Source organism: Phodopus roborovskii, unplaced genomic scaffold (assembly GCF_943737965.1).
Source record: "Phodopus roborovskii unplaced genomic scaffold, PHOROB, whole genome shotgun sequence".
In the NCBI taxonomy this organism is placed as follows: Eukaryota; Metazoa; Chordata; class Mammalia; order Rodentia; family Cricetidae; genus Phodopus; species Phodopus roborovskii.
The window spans coordinates 13,397,142-13,419,479 of record NW_026126549.1 but is presented as its reverse complement, the minus strand read 5'-3'; the positions used below and the strand labels follow the sequence as shown (position 1 = coordinate 13,419,479).

Below are 22,338 nucleotides of genomic sequence, written 5' to 3'. Positions count from 1 at the left end.
CTAGGCGAGGAAGGGAGTGATTTGCCCTCTGATTTTTGGGCTTCTAAAAGTTGTTGGAGTTGGCTCTGCAATGTGACACGCTCCACTGTTTGCCTGCAGGAAACAATCAAAGAACATATGTTTGATGCGTGACCACTGCCAAAACTAGAGGGAGAAGGATCTTCATGAGAAGGTAGTAGATGGCAATCTGTTCAAAAGCCTTAAAAAGTGTTTGGTCTTCATTTTGTGGTTCAGAAAGTTTCTCAAGGTGTTAAAAAAGACATTTATTGTTCACAATGGTGACAAGCTGTGAGGAAATCAATAGCTTATCAGTAAGAGTGAAGGAATTTTAATTTCTGCAATGACAACCATGAAATCAATATTATTTGATACTGAATATTTATGGACATACAAAAAACTTCTCTAATATTTGTATGTGTATATTATACTCTACTAGTCTCAAGTGAAAAAGAATATTTAAAAAAACACTATATGTAATAGTCTCCTTTGTGTGTGTTTGCACATATGTGTGTGCACATGGAGACCAGAAGTTGATGTTAAATGTCTTCCTTTCCACCTGAGTATTTGAGACAGGGTTTCTCATTGAACTTGAAGCTCATGGTTCAGCTACCATTTAGACTGGGCCAGTCTTGAACTCATAGATCTTCTGCCTCAGCTTTCCAAATGCTGGGATTAAAGCAAACTGACTCTTATTCTACAGGATTGAGAAGCATTTATTGAACACAGTAAGCAGTATTAATCCTAACTTATAAAAATGTAAGGCAAACTTGTTCTATGTTGTCACTAATTTTGTGAAAATTTGTTAAAAATAATAGGAAACTTATATGGTTAGCATCAAAATGGTAGCAGCTCTCATGAGCCAGGGTATAAAACTAAATGGGGTTTGTAAGTGTTTTTGCAATGACTACCTTATCTTTAGTATGCACTAGAGGAAGCCTGGTGTTCATATTCTTGCAGGGCCTACTGCATATACTCAACAGCTATGCTTGTCTAAAAGTACTTTTGTGAAGTCAGGGCCTGATAACATCTTCCACAAGTCCCAAGCATCTTTTTCTTAGAAGCAGTTAGCATTATCTCTCATCATTCATCTCCAAAACCAAGCCCTGTCTGTAACATTATTTCATCTCACCAATTCTGACAAACTCACTGATTCAAACTTAGTCATGGGGCTGGACAGGTGGCTCAGAGGCTAAGAGCACTTGATGCTTGTCTAGGGGACCTGAGTTTGATTCCCAGCACCCACCCTGGGTCACCCACCCTGGTAACTTGTAATTTCAGTTAGGGGAACCAATACCTCTTTTCTGGTCTCGATTATGACCTGAACACACGTGAAACATGGATGTGCATGCAGACTCTCACACATATGAATAAATTAAGTACCAAAATAAATCTTTAACAACAATAATAAAAACAAACCACAGTTTCCCAAAGAAAATCCTAGAAAACTCTAATGGACTATATAGCCCACACTTTAGGCTTGCAAGTCACTAAAATTTTAGAACAAATATTCGACTCTGTCCTTGCAGCATAACTTTAACCTCGCATAACACACAGATGAACAAGTTCAGCTGTGTGCCAATCAAACTACTTGCAAAAATAGGTGGTGAGCAGGCTTTGCCCAGTTTACCATTTGCTGACTAAATACATCCCACTTTGCTAGCTGGGATACATATCGTGTGTGTGTGTGTGTGTGTGTGTGTGTGTGTGTGTGTGTGTGTGTGGTATTTTAAGAGACAGAAATAGGGACTGAGTGATGGATCAGCAGTTAAGAGTACTAACTACTCTTCCAGAGGACCTGGGTTTGAATCATAGCCCCCACATAGTGGCTTGTAACCATGTATAACTCCAGTTCCAGGGGATCCAGTGGCCTTTAGGCACTAGGCACAGACATGGTCCATAGACATATGTGCAGACAAACCACCCATACACAGAAAATAAATAAAACAAAAAATGTGTAAAGTCAAACAGGAACACAGACATCATTAAGCACCCTGAGAACACGAATGAGCTAGTGGACTAGGGAAAGGTACACACTCAAAAGTCAGTAGAGAAAGATTGTACAGTTGACTTTTAAATTTGGTGTCTTTTAGAAATTATGACAGAATTTTAAAAATCCCATTTGACATCCGTTGACTGTCAGCTGGAACACAAGAAACATGGAGGGCACTCTTAGTCTCTAGATTTGAAGGAAGCATCCAGAAAGGCTCAGTCAGCTTCAATCATGGAGACACAACTGTGTTTTTGTACCATGTCAGTGTGCTGGGATTGCTGTAAGGGTACCACAAGTCTGGTGGTTTAAACAAAAGGAAATGTTAAAAAGATTTCTTAGTTTTTATTTTGCGTCTGTGTGAGCACTTGCATGCATATATGTGTGCCATGCACCATCAGAGGTGTCAGATCCCTTGAACCCCATGATGTAGATGCTGGGAATGGTCTTCTGTGTGAGCATCATGTACTTTTAACTATTGCACCATTTCTCCAGCTCCAGACAACAGCAATTTATTAATTTACAGTTTGAGAGGCCTAAGTCATCTGAGATAAAGTTGTCATTCATGTTGGTCCCTTCCGAGGGCCATGATGGTGTCTATCCCATGCCTGAGATTTTACTGGCAAACTCTGGTTCCATGGTTTGTGGATATTTCCCCGTGAACCCTGCCTTCATGTTCATATGACATAGCCTCTATGTGTATGGCCCTCTCTATTATTTATAGGGACTCAACTCACCCTTAAGACCCCACTGTGACTTGATATCTTCTGTGAATATCTGATTTCCAACTAAGGCTACGCTGAAATATTAGGGTTTAGTACCTTTCTGGTGAGACAGAATTCTATTCCAAATACAGTAGAGTTGAGTTTTGCCATTTCTAGACAGTAGCAATGTCTATAAAGGATCTGGTAACAGTATTCTAAGAAGGAGAAGCACTCAAGGCTATCTGTCCCCAGAGCTCATGGTGGGGAAATCTCAGGTGTTTTCAAGTTTTGGAAATGCTTCCTCCCTTCCTTGTTTACTAGTGTCCCACACATAAAGGTACGGAGCTCTGTAGTTGCTTCATGGGACTTCTCTTTACACTTCTGGGTTTGCTCACCTCACTCAAGTACATAATACACAAAAGGCCAGTGCCCTTTTGTGTATTATGTACCTCATGTATTTTATCTTGTCACTGGGCTAACACTATTTGACCACAGCATCTGGATTTTGAGACAACTGATTGGTTGCCATCTGACAGTATACAGGGCTCACTTATTCTAGGGTAACTCACAGAGAGAGTAGCCAGGACCTGGAATTTGCAAAGTTCACCAACAGAAAAATAGCTATGCAACTCATAAAAAGTTTCAGAGTCCATGGCATAAAAGCTGAGTTTGAAAAAAAATCTATTTTCTGGGTGTGAAATTTTAGGAGAAATATTCTTGGGATGGTTCTAAAGTTCTGAGTACATCCATTCATCACTAGAGGGAGTGGATTATGCTACAGCATTTGTGGGAAGACATTTGAGTAACAATTTCCTTACACCCCCAAGATTTTAGGATTGAACCCAGGGTCTCTGCGTGTCAGGCAAGTGCTGTACTACTGAGTTATAACCCCAGCCCCTCTACTTTCAAAGTGCACACATCTTATTCTAATTACTCTTTTATTCAGAAAGCTCTGGAAATATATAAAGACTTATGTAAGAGTCTGTTCATTGTGGAAAAATAACCTAGTGAGTTATTGAGTTGTTAACTAATATACATTCTTCCTTCAGCTACAGTGAGATCTTGAAGTCTGCCCAGGCTCACCTGTCATGGAGAAGTTTTGTTTAACTGACAGAGGATTCTTGGAGGAAATCTTTTATACTTTAGGCTTTAAACTCAGATTACTTTACGTGCTAGCAACATGAAGGACATTAGAGGCTTGCATCCTGAGGCAAAAGAGGGCGTGTGGAGAGATAAGAGGTTGCCTGAGCTCAGGGAAGGCACAGGGGGTCCAAGGCATCATTATTCTGTATGACCCATATCAGCAACCAATTAAGGTCTCTTATCCATCCTGGCCATTTTGTCATCCAAGTAAGTTGTAAATAGGATACATTTGTTTTTCTTACTAAACTCTGGTAGAAGGCTGGAGAGATGGCTCCGTGGCTAAAAGCACTGGCTGTTCTTCCAGAGGACCCTGGTTGGTTTCCAGCACTCACAACTGTTTGCAATTCTAGTTCCAGGAGATCTGATGATACCATATTCTGGTCTCTGGGCAACAGGCACACACATAGTGCACAGACAAACAGACGGGCAAAACATTCATGCACATAACATAAAAATAATTTCTAAAAACTAGAGTAGATTCATCACTCACTATATTATACTGGACTATATTGTAAATATATTATAAATGTATATAAATATGCATATATTATAAAAATAAGATTTTATGTTTTTTTTTCTAAAATTTAGTTTAATGCTTAATGGTTTTTGTCTTTGTCTTTCTAATCTGTCAAACTTTTTGGAATCCTGATTCTAATTACCATGAAATTTCCCTCAATATGGCAGCTCTTGTGTGATCTGTAAGATTTCTAAGGACTGAGGTTGGTTCCTAACAGTAACTCTGTCTTTCTTGACTCCTACCTGATGTATCTGTATCCCAGCCCATCTTTTTCAAGAAGTTAAGTTGTAGTCACCTTCCAGAAATGCTTCTCTGACACCTGATAGGCAATGTATCCCAGTCTAGTAATCCATCAAGCAAAGGACTGACTTTAAGAAGTGACGTTTATATTCTGAAAGCTAATTATAACTCAGCTTCATTTTTCCCAAGAAATTTTCTGCTGCTGGGTTTTAAGACACTTAGGTCTGTTGTTTCCCAAAGACACACTTTCCTTAATGAGAAAACTGAAAGCAGAGCCATTTCTAGCTTTCCCTCTCCCACACTCTTCGTGATTTCCTACATGGTGAGGATGTTAGTGTGCTGTTCAAGCCTTGCTATGATATGTCCCTGAAGTGGTAGGAACGAAGGCCAATGCTCCCTCCCCACAATGACTGGAATCCCGTTTGGTGAGCTTGCTCGGCGCTCCACAGCTTAATACCATTTGCTTCTTCAGACCTGGTATATTAAGCATGAACACAGGCTGTGAGCATAGTAGGATGGAGGAAGACAAGATGAGAATGCCCAAACTCTCTTTGTAACTAGAATGAAGGGAGCTCTCCAAAGCACTTAGCTGAAATCTAAGCACAAATACAGTCAGACTTTGTTCTTTAAGAATCAAGTGGCCACTTACTCCTTTAGCTGCTTGGTCAACTTCACCACTTGCGAGGCCAGTGACATGCAGGTCTCCACTACCACTAGGTACCTCGAGCACAGGGTGTGCCCATGCCGTTCAGCACTCTGGGAGGGCTTTTCCCCAGCATGGTTCTGCATAGTGACATTTGCTCCATACTCCACCAGAGTCTGCCAGAAAATACAGAAACATGTAATGTCATTGTATCAGGACTTTCTTTTTATTAAACGGTGTGTGTGTGTGTGTGTGTGTGTGTGTGTGTGTGTGTGTGTGTATGTCAGAAGGAAGCATCAACTTTTTTAGAGCTGAAGTTATGTGTAGATGGTTGTGAGTTGGTTGTGTAGGTACTGGGAATCAAACTTGGGGACCTCTGGAAGAACAGCAAGTATTCTTACTGGCTGAACCATCTCTCTAGCCCCAGGACTTCCTTCCAAACATTGTTTTTTTTTCTTTTTTTCTTTTCTTTAAAGACTATAGCAGAATGCTGGGTAGAATTTATCTCATTATTCCAAAGCCATTTATCAGAATCCATGGTGTTGGGTGGGATACACCAGTTCAGAGAAAAGTGTTGTGAGTGATCTTGCTAGTTGATGTTAGAGGCTTCCCTGTGGAGCCAACCAGAACCAAACTGGTATCACTACTTTCTTTCTCACATGTAGTCTACAGGGGGAGGTCCACCAACACCTCCATCCCCTTTATGAGATGGGCAGTGCAATGGTTGTGGTTTTTGTCATTTTGATAGTTGGGGGTTCAAAAGAAAGCATTCTTAAAGTTAGAGGTGCTGTAGGATGTAGAGAGTGGAATTGTCTGCTTGTTCTTATTCTCTTGGGTAACTGGCTTTGGGATGCCACTCGCTAAGTTCTTGGTCCAGAATAAAGTAACAGGAAAGAGACTGTATATCGGAAAGGATGTGAATAGGGTAAAGGAGGCAAAGCTGAAGCCAGATCTCTCATGTTAAGTACCAATGTAGATACTCCAGAGCATCCCTGAAAGCATCTTTACCTGGAGGTTACCATAGAACACAACACAGAGCAGAGCCAGATGAAGAGGTGACAAAGCAATGACTTCCAAGGGGACCATGGCCTTTCCCAGCTGAGTAAGAGGATATTTGCATTTCTTTCTTTATACATTTTATTTGTTTTTGACAGTGCAGCTGGAGTGGGGGTGGGTAGGATCCCACAAGGTGTGTAAAAGGCCAACCATGCCTCACTGTGAGTCTCTCATCTTTTCTCTGGGTGTGGAGAAGAATGGCAATGTTTGAATTTTGAGATTTAAAACTGTTTTGGAGTAAAATTTAATAGGAAAAAGCAAGTGGGGAAGTTATGGCATTTGGCCAGAGTATCACGAATAGAGGAGGGGGAGACTTGACAGAGCATGGCTGAAATCAATGCCCTAAAAGCATGAGAAGGGTTTCATATTAATGCTGTGATGTTGTTAGAGTCTGGAAGGAAGCTGTGACATGCATATTAATAACTTGCTGCTCCCTGACATATTCTTTGATGACACAATGATACTGAAAACTTCATCCTATATTGGTAGTAATACCCCCCCCCCCAACACACACACAATCAGTGCTTGTGTTTAATATCATAGCCTGTTAGACTCACAGGTCATTAACAAACTCCCCTCTTAGTTTATGATTGCTCACCATGAAAGGTCAGCTTTCCATAAAACCACTTCCTCCTCTCTCTCTGGGTGTCACAGAGACCCTGTCAGCAAGAAGCTCCGAGAGACTCAGTGGAAACACACACTGTTCTTCCTGCCCTTGACTCAGACCCCTGCAGTTTGCCCTCTGTCCCCTCCCCCAGTCCCTTTCTCAACTCATAAGGCCCCTACTTGCTCTCGTCCCTCACTGTTATTTTTTTTTTTAATCTCACACACAGTGGGTAGTTTTCCAAGTTTCCATAGTGTCCAGTGCCAAAAACATCATTTGTGTGACGCGGAGTGACAAATGCCTTGGGAGGACTACTCTCCACATATTAAAGGGAAAATATCTAAAATGTAAATAGAAATAGTAACATCACCTAGGTTTCTTCAGGCATCAGTCACTTATTAGCTTATGAAATGTCTGCTTCAGGATTATTAAGCATTATTTCATCTAATGAAAAATATTCTCTCTTTTTAAATTTTCATCCAGTTGTCTTTCTTCCATAGAAAGACAGCACTGTTCTTTTTAACCATTTTTTATATTTTGGTAAGAAATTTGGCTTTATCTCCATGCTACATTTTCTTACTCATCACCCCTTTCTGGGTTGGTGTCCTAAGTCAGGAGACACACAATTGCCAACCCTGGTGAGACTCATTCAGATATGCCGAATGTTTCCTCTCAAGTGAGCTCTCTAAAGAGCAGATGTGTGAGCTCAGATCCTCTAGAGAGCTTCCTGGTATTCTCTGCATTTTTGCTTTTATTGTCCTCTTAACTTTCATACTCACGGTTTTGGCATACATTCTTATGTGATTTTTGGAGCGGCAGCTCTCATTGCTCAGTGTTCTCTGAGTCGGACATAGTCTTCACTTCCCATAAAGACCTTTACCCTCAGAGCGATCACCTTGTGACTTGGGTCAGTGACCACAATCCTCTCCCTTCTCCTTTGGCTTTGCTTAATAATCTTAAACTATCTTGTGCACAGAGAACATGAGATTGTTTGCAAGACATGTTGGGTAACAACTGTGAGGCTACTTGAGGCAGTTGGGTGAAACCTAGGCCAATCAAGGCTGAGCCTAACCTGCTGAAGGCCCAAGGGGATCAATTACCTATACCCTTTGCCTCTGGGTCTTTTGAATGCATTTGTGAAGTTTAATCCTACCACAAAGAAAGGAAACCACAGGGCTCCTACTGTCCAGCTTGTTACTCCTACCATATAGTACAGAAGCTGATTTAGTGCAGGCATTTTTCTAATGAACAAAATTTTTTCTTTCCTTCCTCCCTCCTTCTTTCCCTCTCTCCCTCCCTTCCTCCCTTCCTCCCTCCCTTCCTTACCTCCACTGCTCCTGTTTTATATCTCAAGATACCCCTTCCCAGCTGTGAAGCAGTAAGCAGTGTACCTGTATGCATCCAAGGTAGCCATGCTGTGAAGCGACATGAACAGCGCTGTTGCCTTCCTGGTCCACTTCATCCAGTGAAATGCCTTGTTCTTGCATAAACTGAAGGAGCCACAGGAGAATCTTCTCCTACACACACACACACACGAGAGCACTTGGAATTAGCAGACTATCATGCAGAGAAGTTGAATATAAAGAAACGGCATTATAACTCACTAGTGGTATGTAACTTCAAATATTGCTTATCCTATCAAAAGAAGATTCCCATTCAGTATACACCAAAAAGCTGTGGGTCTGACTGTAACACAAAAGAGGATCACTTAGGAGGATTTGGAGGTGGGAAGTTTCCTTGGAAATGTTCTTGTTAATTATGCTACAGAAAGGGGTAAAAGTTTCACAGAGAGTCTCTGTCCTCATAGTCAAACAACTACACAGATCTGAAGTTGGAACCCAGGGCACATCTTTTGATTTTAAGTCTCTTAAGGCTACACTTTCAATTCTGTAAGCTTCAAGCTGATTATCCCAAAACCTTAGGCTACTGACACAACTCGATTTACTTTTACATTTATGTTCTTAAACCATGGCCTCCTAATTCTGAACACCCTGCAGTCCACAGACTGAACTGTCAAGTCCAAGATAACCTTGCTGAGACAGATCAGGGACTCCTTGTCTTTGTTTCTGACCAAATGCTGGTAGTATTTTAAAAATTATTATCATTATTTTCTTCATGTTAAAGGAAATGGACCAAAGGCAAAGAGACCAAGTCTTTCCAAAGCAAAGCCAGAGAGAGAGAGAGAGAGAGAGAGAGAGAGAGAGAGAGAGAGAGAGAGAGAGAGAGAGAGAATAGTGAGCCATGAAAATGTTTCATCATAATCTGTTTGCAGTTTACCCAATGAATGTTTTGTGGTATTTTCATGCCATGGCTTTTGGAGAAAGCAAGGAGATGGGATTTCACTGTTTTAAAATAGAAGAATTAAATATAAAGTTAAAAAAACGAGAGTGGTAAAAACAACAGCGTGAAGCTTAGTGGGTGGAATGTGACATTTAAGAAGACGATCATGTGTTTGAAATAGTCTTGAACTTCTTTCTTCTTAACCTTTTAAAGGGTTTTGTCCCCTCTGGTTATTTGTTCAGACTGGCCATGAACTTTTTTTGGATTAAATTTGCTTTCTTCTTCTGAACATGCCAGATAATCTGCTAAAGGAATGTTGGATCCAAACAGCTAACTCCTTTAATGTTTTCCTCTCTGCTTTTGAATAGCGGACTGTTTACAAAGGTATCTGACACACGGGGACAGGCAGAATATTTGTGCCACACTCTGTCCAAACGAACAAGCTAGAGTAAGAACCCTCAAAAGCAAAATAAAGAAAATGGAACTGATTCCTACATCAGACTAAGAATGCACCCGGGAGAGCAGGATGAATGCTAGCTGCAGATGGAGATGGACCTTGTAGAGAGTCAAAGGTCCCCAGAAAAAGGAGGTGAGGCTGAGCATAAAGACTCGGGTTGAGAATTAGAAATTGGAGAAGGAAGTCTAGATAGGCTTAACTCTCTTCTTCAAAGACCAACTTACAAAAAATTGGAGCTGATGTTGGGACCAGAATGGGTAATGTTTTCATGTGCTCTTAACAATAAAATGGCTAGTTTACATTTCCTAGTTAACTAGGGGCACTGGACTTTTTTTTACTTGGAAAAAAGATGATTGTGTTATGCAGCTTAGTTCTTTTAAAATTTCAAGGAGGGGACTAGAGAGATGGCTCATGGTAACTATAGCTTTTGCAGACCCAAGCTCAGTCCCCAGCACCCACAATGAATGGCTCAGAAGGAGCCAAATCTCTACCTCCAGGAGATATGAAACCTTCTTCTTTACCTGGGCATCTGAGGTCACATGGGCATATCCCCTCACACACATACACAAAATAAATCTTTAAAAATTCTCAATGGATTGGGGCTTGGGAGGCAGGGGCAGGTGTATATGAGTTTAAGGCCAACCTGTTTTATATAGCAAGTTCTACAATGTCTCCAAAATCAAAATAGAAATAAGAAGCCAAAAGCAACAACAAAAACAAAAGCAAAGTTTCAATGAGTAGTATCAAGATTAACATATTACCAACTGCCATGCAGCCAAAGGCTAAGACTTAAGACAACTCCAGGAGAGAAGGCTGCAGTGTCTCTACAGATGAGAAAGACAGCCCCACCAAACACAGAACAGAACCTCTTCAATAGGTCACTTTCAAGCTTGGGACAATGTGGTTTATTTCATGATAATAAACCATGGATTTAAAAAACTATATTAGAAGAGATTTTGGAGGAAATCATCCAACTCAACTTTATTTAAAAATCAGAAAACTCAATTGTCTTAGAGTTACTATCGCTAATGAAGCTGACTGACCAAAAGCAAGTTGGGGAAGAAAGGGTTTATTTGGCTTACACTTCCATATCATAGTTAATTACTGAGGAAGTCAGGGCAGGAACCCAGGACAGTAGCTGATACAGAGGCCATGCAGGAGTGCTGCTTAATGGCTTGCTCTTCATGGCTTGCTCAGGCTGTTTTCTTATAGAATCCAGGACCACCATCCCAGGGATGGCCTCATCCACAATAGGCTGGGCCCTCCCCATGAATCACCAATTAAGAAAATGCCCTACAGCTGGATCTTATGGAGGCATTTTCTCAACTGAGGTTTCCTCCTCCCAGATGACTTTAGCTTGTATCAAGTTGACATAAAACTAGCCCAGGACAGAGGAATGCTGTCTTGTTTCTACCAGCTTCCTTTAGCAAGTAAAGCTAATGTCTTGTCATGCAAATTTTCATTTTTTTTTCAGACCAAACTGAATGTTCTAGTGGGTGTGCCTATTCCAACTGTACAGACACACACTTTACTAAAAAACATTGTGTTTTGACTTTTAGAAATGGGGTTATCAGTAACAGAATACTACATTTCTTTCTCAGTCTAAGAATTATCCTAGAAATGTGGAAATGTGGAGAAAAATTGAGGGCCCTTGGCAAGGGGCAGGTAGTCTGGGAGGACAAAATACATGAGGGCTCTGCGAGAAAAGAAAGTTGCCCTGGCTCCAGAGTACTCAGCGAGTACCAAATGAACTGTTACAATAACTACCCATCTTTTCTTGTACTGTCTGTAGGAGACCTTACCTAAGATCCACACAGGGCAGAAACAGTTTTACTGACTCGGAATAGTGTTTTGCTGGCACCTCAAATTCCGTTTTATACTTTTTGTAGTATAGCTCTTTCATATGAAACTAGATAAAAGACCATGAGAATGGAATGAGAAGTGTTGAGGAAAGGAAGGGGAGGGAGTCAGAAGGTCAAAAGGTCACTTATGACACAGAGTAGAAAGGAGGATGCTGGGGTAAATTGGCTCAAGGGAAGGATAGGGTGTGGGGGAGAAGAGGTAGGAAAAGAAGTAACAAAAATAAATTTTGTTTGAAAAAGGCACCTTAATGAAACCTAATTGATAAAGGTCAATAGAAACAAAACATATATATATATATATATATATATATATATATATATATATATATATATATCAATCATTGCATATATATATTTAAGAAGAAAATGCAATTGGCATACTTATATCTTGTAAAGAAATAAAATCTTTCCTGTTGTACCATTTGGATGGATACTTCTCAATGGGATAGCATAAGTGGTCTTCTGATTACATGCATTTAGGATTTCAAGATAAATGGCTAGTTTCCCCTATTTTCACATAAGACCTTTAACACTCATTATCAGAGAAATTTAGCTCTGATTCTGAGGTACACAGAGATGCAGAGTTCTAGAGTGAGATGGTGACTTATTCGACATGTTCATTAAAACATAAGCAGGAGAAAATGACCACTTATCCAGCTAAGGCCCTCATTGATACAAATATGCATTAGATACATATTTAATGATGTTTTCCTTCCCTCCTAGCCCTTTAATGCATTCAGATTCTCTCTCCCTCCCATCTGTGAGCACATGCATGTGTGTGTGTGTGTGTGTGTGTGTGTGTGTGTGTGTGTGTGTGTGTAGTTCTTCCTCTCTATTGCAGGAGAAAATATTGAAGGAGGAATGCAATGTCAGATATCCATTTTTGGTAAATGTTGCTTTCAGAGAACATTCTGAACAGTCATGTAGGTAGAGAAGCTTGTTTCTACTTTTTGTATTTTGAAGAATTGCTCTCCAATACAAAGTCTGTCCACCCATTCATCAGTCCACTCACACATCCATGTATCTATTCAGCTTATATCTATGGACCCAGACTTCTCTCATATACTGCTTTCCTCTTCTGAGGATTTTCTGGCCTTTGGATAATCTGTTTCAGCATTGCAACTTAAGTGTTCCCAAAGGCAATACAAGCTCTTTAAAGAGGCAATTAATACATGCAATTTATAAGATTTGCTGAACAAAGTCTAATAAAAGTTTCATTGAAATATATGTCACAGCTTTATTGCTGGTATCAATAAAATATCTGTAGTTTGTGATACAATCAGAAGGAGTCAGCTTTGTCTGCAAACTTACTAAAACATCAATTTAGAGATTCATTCCATTTACCAAGATGTTAAAATGAAAAACAAAAAAGTGGTCATCAATACTGTTACATCATTTATTGTAAGGTAAATGTGGGATATGGGATGTCAAAATGTGTGTGGGGGGGATAGGAGATGCATGTAACAGTGAAGTATATCAATGATGAAATAATTCCTTGGTAAGTTTGTCTTGTGCTTTACTTAAAGTAAGGTAAGTAGATAAACTACACAGAGAGCTATAAAATCAACCAATTGAAAGATTTGCCATAGCAGACAACATTTGTCTAGTACGTACATTGGGCTGGGCAGTGTACTTGTCCTCATTAAGTCTTCAGAACAACCAAGAGGAAAGTTCTTTTGTCATGTCATACACATAAGGACACAAAGGCACAGGCACACTCTTTTCTCTTTTCTGTTTTGAATTCCCCTTTTCTTCACTTTTCTACAGGCATGCATGAAAGCAAAGCCACCAAGCTGGGACTTAGTAGGATAAAGCCCCAGACACCTGGCACTAGGGCTCAGCCCTCTTTGTGATGCTTTCCATCTTCTGGGCTCAAATGTCCACAACCACACTGTTCTCCAACAGCACTGTTTCTTAGGCTTAGAATAAATTCTGGTTAACTGTCAGTCTGCAGGCTGTGGAGCTCTGGGTTTGTTGCCTTTTCAAGATGTTTGTGCTAATCAGGTTTTTCTGCCCTCGTAGTAGAAAGCACATCTGTAAGCCCAGGTTTGGGGAGGCTAAAATGGGAGGATCCCAAGTTCTCTGTTAGCCTATGCTACCTAGCAACACTCTATCAGAGGACAAAAGCAAAGCAGAACATAAACAAAACGCAAATAGATTTTTCTACTTTACTTTCATAAACAATAGCACTTTCAGATTGTTTACTTCTTTCTGTCCCATGATTCTGAAACAATAGTCAACGAAACAAAGTCCAGCAAAGAGCTCTTCTCTGATTAAAGTGAGTCACAGAACAACAGAGCATGTAAAAAAACATCCCCCCTCATCATCATGCCCTTCACTGCCAATGACCATTCACAGGAAATTATGAGTCTGTTCTAGCTTCAAAAAGAATCTTCAAAAAAAAAAAAAAATCCCAAACCTTCACATGACCAAAATTTAAAATGAGTAGACACAGACTAAATGTTCCATGAAAGACTCAAAAACCAAAGGAATCACAACTTCAATGTGGTACATCACACAAACCCCTAGCCAACTATCAAGGCAAGATAGGGTGACACTTCCCACAGTAGATGTAGGCAGAATAGAACTTGGGAGAGCCTGGGTATAGCCTGAATCTTCGTATTTAAATAAAATGTTCAAGCCACACAGATGATAGTTCTGTTGCGATTGTTTGGCCAGCAGATTTCCTGTTGAGGAGGCAGAGCAGGCCTATGCAAGGACACCCCAGGCCTGCTCCTCTGGTCCCCACAAGGCTCTCACCTTCATGCTCCCTGTAGCTAGTTCTGCAAGGTACAGCCAGGCAGTAAAATAATTGTACCCTCTGAGACTTCAAGTGTCAGCATGAAGAAAATCAATTCCTATCATCCAAAGATCTCTCACTCCAGGAGTCCACTAAAACTGCAGACTACCCTATGGTACTGGAGTCTTTAAGTTATTTATTTATTTATTTATTTACAAGAAAAAGAACACAAATTGGGAGTCAAGTGGAGCCTGTTCTGCAAGTGGAGCCTGTTCTTTATGGATCTGTAGGAGGGTAGAGTGCAAGCAGAGGAAGCAGAGAGCAATTTTCTTTGGTCAGTCCAATCCTTTCCAAAGGTGTTTACTGAGGACAAAACTCAGAATGCACTCTAGTGCCTGCCTGGCAGAGAAAGACTTGCATGTGCTGAATCCATTAGAAAACTGCTCAGTAACAGTCTTCCTTGTGGAAATATTAGCCTTGTAATGTTTCCAAGTTCAGTCGCCCTGCAGGTTGTCTGAAACATAAAGTGGCTGTGGTAAATGGAGGATGACACTGGACAGAATTGGCGGATCGAATGGGAGCAGACTGTTCTCTGGAGGGGACTATTGGACAGCATCCTTCAAATCTGCATCTTATGTCATAGAAATGCATCTCATCCTAGAACAACCTCTGGAAGAATAGCCAGCGGGAAGCTAATGTTTGACAAGTCTCTTCAGATAGGTCACCAGAGTCTGTGTTTTCCTAGATTTCAGCTCAGAAAGCAGCAGCTCACATAGCTGTCCCACAAGGGGTACTTCCTTTTGTTCTGTTCCAACAGCTTAAGAATTCTGAGAAACATGCTGTGAGACATGAATAAAGAAACTGGCATCTAACTGACATTTCCTTGAAGAATGCTGACACCCATTGCTTTGCCCAGAGCCTCAGCACAGGCCTGCTAGCCCCTCTTCCCTTTTTCCTCCCCGGAGTCAGTGCAGCAACCTTTCCACAAATACCCCAAAGGCCCAATTAGGCTTTGAATGAGCAAAGGAAATTAGAAATGTAAAGACATCGAACATGTAGTTTAATAAATTTGCTCAATACCCAAAATGACTTACGGAGATTAGCAGTGGTCATATATTTGAGAAAATTTGAAAACCCTCTATTCTCTTTTCCAGTAAAAGTACAATAGTAACACATTCTTAGCAAATGTGTAGTAATTGTCATTGGTTATTTTTATGACAGAGGGTTGGACTGGGAAGCAAAATGCAAAACAAAGATGTAATTCTAATATTTTAAAGACAGTGACTTATTCAAACTTTTAATGTTTTTCCTACCCCCCCTTTAAATTCCATGCATTTATACTGTTTCTCACTTCAATGGCCTTTGTGAGATACTCCAACTACCAGAAGGTATTGTTAAGTAAAATAATAGAAAGTCATCTTCCATCAATGACATTATGATAATCTGTATAAACCATCTGTACAGATAGGGACAAAGCAACTCAGCTCCCGAAGACACAAGACCTGAGTGGAAATCCAGTCTTTGTTCTTTTGATAGCCACAAGACAATGTATAAGTCATTTACTTAACTTTCCTTCTTCAGTTTCTATAGAATAAACAAGATCTCAAAGATACATAAAATCCAGTGGCATGGAGCTTGACACACAAAGGAAATGTGTGCATCAATACATGTGTTTTTATCATTTTTATTTATCTTAGTTTATATATGTATTATATCAATTAAAGTTGCTTTGGTGCAGAATAAAATTTCAGCTAGTATGATTACTACTAAAGGAAGGCCAACCCAGGCAGGATGGCATACACTTCTAATCCCAGCACTTAGGAGGTAGAGACAGGAAGATCACTGAGTCCTGCCTGCAGTGAGTTCAGGACAGTCCAAACTGCATAGCTAGACCTTATCTTAAAAGCAAACAAGAGCATAAAAAGGGAAGAAAGACTATGGGAATATTCTCTAGCCTTTTGAAAAACGTGATTGGCATGTGAAGAAATGAGCACAGTCTCTTATTGGCAGCACCACAATTTACTGCCCCTGGGAAAATCTATGAAGCCAAAGATACACAAGAAGCAGTTTTCTCCTCCACAAATTTGATTAAATCTATTTTGATACTATACTGACTGCCTTATTCCTTTTAAGCTTGAGATAGTCATTTTGTGGTTTCAGCATCTTTAAAAGATAATTTGTAAGCATCATGCTCAATGGGAGGTAGAGATGAGATCTGTATGCATCAGCTAATAATGTAGAGATTTTTCTGGTTTGGAATTAATTTTTTGAGTTTATTATCAGTATGTGTGTGCATGCACTTGTGGACTAGAAGACAACTTTGTGGATACAGCCCTCTCCGTCCACATAACCATGGGCTCTGTGGACTGAACCAGGTCATCAAGCTTTTGCAGTGTTCATGGAGCGTCTCCCAGGTCCTGATGGAGAAGTTAACTCTATGGGTCTTCTAGTTAATACACCTGCTCATCATTGTTCAAGTGAATTATTCTTGGTTGATGCTTTATAAAGACTTGGATTTTGTCTTTGTGGTCAATAAATTATTATTAGCCTTCTTTTTGATAAATGTTAAAAATATTCATTTTAAAAATAGAAAATTACCAAACAAACAAACAAACAAACAAACAAAAACATTTTAAAAAGCCATTTGTAGTTCCATTCTGCTCAAAAATGACTGGAACTACATTAGGCTGCATTTTTTTTTCTAGTCTCACTTTGTTTCTTTCTCCACAAAATTTAAAGTTTTGGTACTAAATTACAGTGAAAGTTTTATATCATACATATTATTAACATTATGTAATTAACACTTCCCCATATAATTCTACTATTCATCTAAAATCTTGCCTTGAGATATCTAGGCTGCTTAAAACGTCTTTTCATTTAAACGTTACAATAAATACCATTGTTCATAAAAATCTTGGGGTTTATTTATGATGTCATGTTTAAATTTTGATGATCCAATAAGAACAAATATGTAGACATGTAAGGGGAGATACTCAAGACTTCATACCTGCCCATAGCAACCTGCGTAATGAATAAGGCTTGGGAAATCCTTGGAACAACTCAATTCTGCAATGGCCTCTGTCTCACTCACCATCCAGCGTACACACTCCAACTGGCCATTCTAGATTTTAAGAAGACAAATAGAAAGAAATTCAAGATTACTAAGGTTTAGCAAATATCACAAAGACTGTAATTTTACCATGGGAAGATAGATGAACTTGGGCTTTTGTAACAGGCTTGTATTTACTTGAAATATAAACACAAGACCTGTTACAATCATGCTTTGTGGTTTAGCTCTAAATCAGTCGGGGAATTTCTACTTGAATATGACTTCATGATTCTAATCAGTTATTTTAAAGTCATTTTGTTCAGTTTTCTGGTAGAGTACTCACTTAGTATGTGCAAGTCTGACTGCTAGCACTGTGAACCCATGGATGAATAGATAAAAGTACTCTATGGAGGTATAATTTACATATTGTAAAATATAGTTATTAGCATAAAGCTTGATAATTTTTAAATGTATATTGAATATATATGAATTCGAGTTAGAGTAATACTATATCTATCTATATATCTATATATACATCCAGAGCACTCACTACATCCTTCTCTCCTAGGTTTCCTTAGAGACTCACTTGAGACAAGAGGCCCTTAATCGCCTTTTTAATTTGCATACTGTGAGATTTGAGCACAGAAAGGGTCCTCTTGGAGTCAGGGAGGGGCAAATGAGCAGCATCTAACAGGATTATTTTCTCTTTAGAATCTTAACCTGTCAAGAAGGAAATGTCTCTTTCTCTTCCAAGAGGAAGACAGGAGAGGTATGTGCTTCTTCTTTCATTTCTATTTGAATAGCAGAATTCCAAGTCACAAATACACACACACACACACACACACACACACACACACACACTCGTACATACACACACACACAGACTCTCACAGACTTTCACACACTCACACAACACTGACTCACAACCCTCTCTTACACAATGCACTGATACATACATGCACACTATCATACACACATGTATGCACACACATACATATTCTCACACTCACGAACACACATGCTATTCTATCCTTAGAGGTACAGGGATGTGTTTCATGACTGTGCATAGTATGAAGTTCCCCTAAAAATCATCATTACACACAGGAACAAACAGCTATGCTACTGATTTATCTATTTATGATACTAGGCTGTTTTTCATTCTTTTAGCCTGTACTCCATCTTATACTGCAAAACAGGATGCTGTGTTATACCAGTGGTACCCACATGCGTTTCATGTTTATCATCTCCTAACTGCATTAAGGCCACAGCACAAACATATACCTTGTTTATGTAAATATTCTCTGTGGTGTTGGTACAAGGACAAAATCATGGAAAACCACATCTCAGGATGTGACTTCATCATTGAGCATTTATTGGTGTGATCAGGTAATATGGTCCTTGCTGCCCCGGGGGCTGGTCTCTTTGGGGTATCTGTGTGGCATCCTGGCTTCTGGCTGGATTTGGGTAATACACATTAGCAACAGGAGACCAGGAAAAGAGAGACAGTTTGAGGTCCCTTCTGCTCTTGGCTCTTGAGCTATGGTGCTGCCATTGGTCAGCCCCCTCTCTCCACCAGTCATAGGTCAAAGTCAGCCACGCCCCTCTGCTTAGCACACTCCCCTACTCTCCTGACCACTCTTTCTCCAGGCTCCAGGCTTCAGTAACCATGCTCTGGTTGCTGCCCCATTAAACATTCTCTTCATTCTCTTTGAATGAAGAAAATGGAACCATCTTGATCATACAAGCAGCAAGGCAGTTTGTATAAAAGACAATTTACACAGAACCCAGAAATGTGAGCTCATTCCTGTAGTTTCTGTAAAGAGAGAAGCTTCCTCTCCTCTTTCTTTCTGGTTACTCTAACTAAATCGCAGGGTTTTTCTCCTTCTCACCTCTTCATAAAACCAAATCCAGCTTTTTCTGTTTGCTCGACAGTTGTTATAGTCTCTGTTGCACTCATCCCTGATTTGAGTCCTGCTGTTTCTTCTCTTTGCTTTGGATTAGATTTGTCTTACTTCTGCAGTTCCTAAGGTATCTATCTGAAACTTTCCTCCCTGCCCACCTCCTTTACATGCTTCCCTCAAAGTGCATCTGTAGATCCTGCCTGTGAAGACAGTGGTTTGCTGATTTTTCTTTCTCTGTCATCTGCAATTGTTTTCAATTTCCTTTGCCTTTTATTTTTGTCCTACTGACTGTTTTAGGGTGGACTAATTTCTCATACTTGTGAATATCTCACGATTCCTTCTGTTGTTGATTTCTAATTGCATTTTATGATGATGAAGTGTGTAAGCATACGTTTCAATCTTCACAATTTATTGGGTTTGTTAATATAACCTCATAGAGGCTGTATGTATCCTAGGAAATGTTTTCTATGCAATTGACAAGTGGGTGTATTTCAGGGTTGTAGGTGAATGTTCTTATAGATGAATTTTAGGTCTGTTGAATCAAAGGGATGACATTTTAACAATAAAATGTTTCAGAAATATAAAGAAATATTAGTTCACTTCCCTGAGTTTGAAATAAAAATAACTTGCTTTAAATGCAAGTAATTGGAATAAAAATAAACCAAAAACATTATTAAGGTCAAGAAGGATACTTTTGCCTGCCCAAGTCTCTGGGCTTAGAGTTATTTGAGTGTTTTTTCTTTTTTAATGTCTGTAAGGGAGTGTGTGACAAAAAAAAAAAAAAAAACCTCTGTAAGGGTGTGTGTGTGATGTCATGCTATTACTGAATCAACAACTTTGCCTTTGAGCCTAATCAGAATGGCCAAAGGAGAAGTTAGCAAAACAAGGAATTAGGTTTATTTCATTCCTAGTTTGTTCAGGTCCTAAAATAATTCCTTCTGCCAATTCTACTTTAGAACACAGACTGTGTTAGAAATCAGGCTTTTCAGAATTCTTTCTTCGAAGTGACTTTGTTTAGCTATTTCCAAAGGACACAAACACCCAAAGCAGCCACTTTTGATCCTCCTGGAAAACCCTCAATAAAGGCATAAAGGCTGTCATATAATGTAATGAGCATAATTATTTATTATCCTCTGTCTAAAGAGTCTGAGAATGAGGAAATGACATTCTTCATTTTGTCTTTGGATGCTTTCTGTTATTTGAGGCAGGTTCTACAAGAAACATGGATCACTTGTCCCAAGTATGTTTGCCTTTAATGGCAAGCAGCAGGGCTCTCAGTGATGTTTTTATTTTCTTCTTTTAAGCTTTACTTATTTGTGTATATGTTTATGTATGCACATGCATGCTGATGCCCTTGAAGGACAGAAGAGGGCATCAGATCTGGTGGATCTACAGTTGGATGCCCTGGAGCTGGAGTTTCAGTGAGTTATGAGCCATCAAGTAGGTGATGGTAACCAAACTCTGGTCTTCTGCAAGAGCAGCAAGTGCTTATAAACCACACCTCTCCAGCCTCTCTTAGAACCAACTAATGGAGTTATGTATTCAATCAGCTGTTATGTATTCAAAATGATTTCCTAAAACAGGAGGCTTCTGACTTCTTAGTCCTCTCAGTTTCACCAGTGTCAATCAAAGCACACTGCAGGTATCGGCTTACACCTATGAAGGGAGAGGGACTTGTATGAAATACTCGCCCTCGATTTTTGTCAATGCAATTAGAATGATGGAATAGAAGAACTCTCAAATCATTCAGAAGCCCAGCTCCCCAATCTGAAAGAGCTTTCTATCCTTGAGGGCTTTAGGTAGGTGTGTGTGTGTGTGTGTGTGTGTGTGTGTGTGTGTGTGTGTGTATGTGTATGTCCTTCAAATTAAAGCAGAAATTGCCGTGTAAGCCTGCAGACCTGTTGGTGATGGCTGTACTGGGTGGCTAAAGTTTTGGAATAAATTAACTGCTCATGTGTAGCTAGCATGGAAGCTATTCACACTAAGGGTTGGCTTAATGGCTGCTAAGTTTCTTATGAACCTTTATACTCTAAAACTTTTAATCCATCCAAAATAAGCAGTAAGGCATGTAAATTAGGAAAAGATATGCTTTCATTCAATTATATAACGAGGAAATATTCAATCACCTAACATTAGCTAGGAAAGCTAATGAGAACTACATTTTATAAAAACCAAACCATTCTATAAATACGGAAGGTACCAACATTCTCTGGCATTATAAGGATATTTGTCACTGACATATGCTCATGAATGACCACCCTCCACCCAATCATCTCACTGAACTGTGTCATTACCAGTACCAAGGTACCTGCTTTAGTCTCTAGGTATATCAGCTACTTAGGAATAGGTACTATGTCTCATGCAAATTTTTAGCACCTAATAACATAGTATTCGTTGGCTTTGGCACACATTGAACTCAACTCTACTGAGACAAGTTTTTTCCTTTGAATTCAGTCTTTTTCCACATTGACTGTAGTAAACTCAGCTCTGATATGATATTTACAACCAGAGAAAAATATATTCCCCGGCATCAGAGCTTTCTTTGTAACAAAATATTTACTATGCAAATTTTTCATAGATAAAACCACACTTTACCAGGGAGCAAAATAAAATTAAATAACATTTTTTAAACATATAAACTTTACTGCCTAATAAATGCATTAAAGTTAAAAAAATCAGTTTTGTGTATAAGACATATTAGTGATAGAATATAAATCTATTATTCTAAAAGGGAAATGTGTTCCTTAGTAAGTTCATGTGTAGGTTTCCTTAGCTAGCTGGTTCTTCCATTCAATACTTATGCAATTCCATTTATATACATGGTGTGTTTGGCTTTAAGACGATCCAGCTACCACTTAAAGCAAGTAGTGTATATACAGGAGGACAAGATGCATTCTATTTCTCTGAACTTCACTTCTGGTTTCTTAGTAAGTATGACTGAAAGATCCAAACAGTCATTTTAGTTTAATAGCTAACCTTCACGTGACTTGGTCGGTCTCCAGACGATTTTACCACAGTGGTGTAAAGGTCCTTGATTTATTGTGTTATGGTCCAGGTTTTAATTCCACCCTAGTTGGCATTAATTCACACACACTTTACAGATAACACATTGTGCTGTTTTGGAGATCTAAATATGACTCCTCAATGATGCTGTA

General features: G+C 39.4%; 1 protein-coding gene across 4 annotated transcripts in view; it reads right to left on the bottom strand.

The window, feature by feature from the left end:
* Positions 1 to 22,338, bottom strand: part of Sncaip (synuclein alpha interacting protein) — a 136,614-nt gene that overhangs the window by 10,737 nt on the left and 103,539 nt on the right. For all 4 annotated transcript variants that reach the window (XM_051200814.1, XM_051200817.1, XM_051200815.1 and 1 more), the window contains exons 6-9: positions 17,241 to 17,354; positions 8,286 to 8,411; positions 5,241 to 5,410; positions 1 to 93 (exon numbers count right to left, since the gene is read on the bottom strand). In XM_051200814.1, the coding sequence (XP_051056771.1) occupies positions 1 to 93; positions 5,241 to 5,410; positions 8,286 to 8,411; positions 17,241 to 17,354 (503 nt within the window). The remainder of the gene's footprint in view (positions 94 to 5,240; positions 5,411 to 8,285; positions 8,412 to 17,240; positions 17,355 to 22,338) is intronic.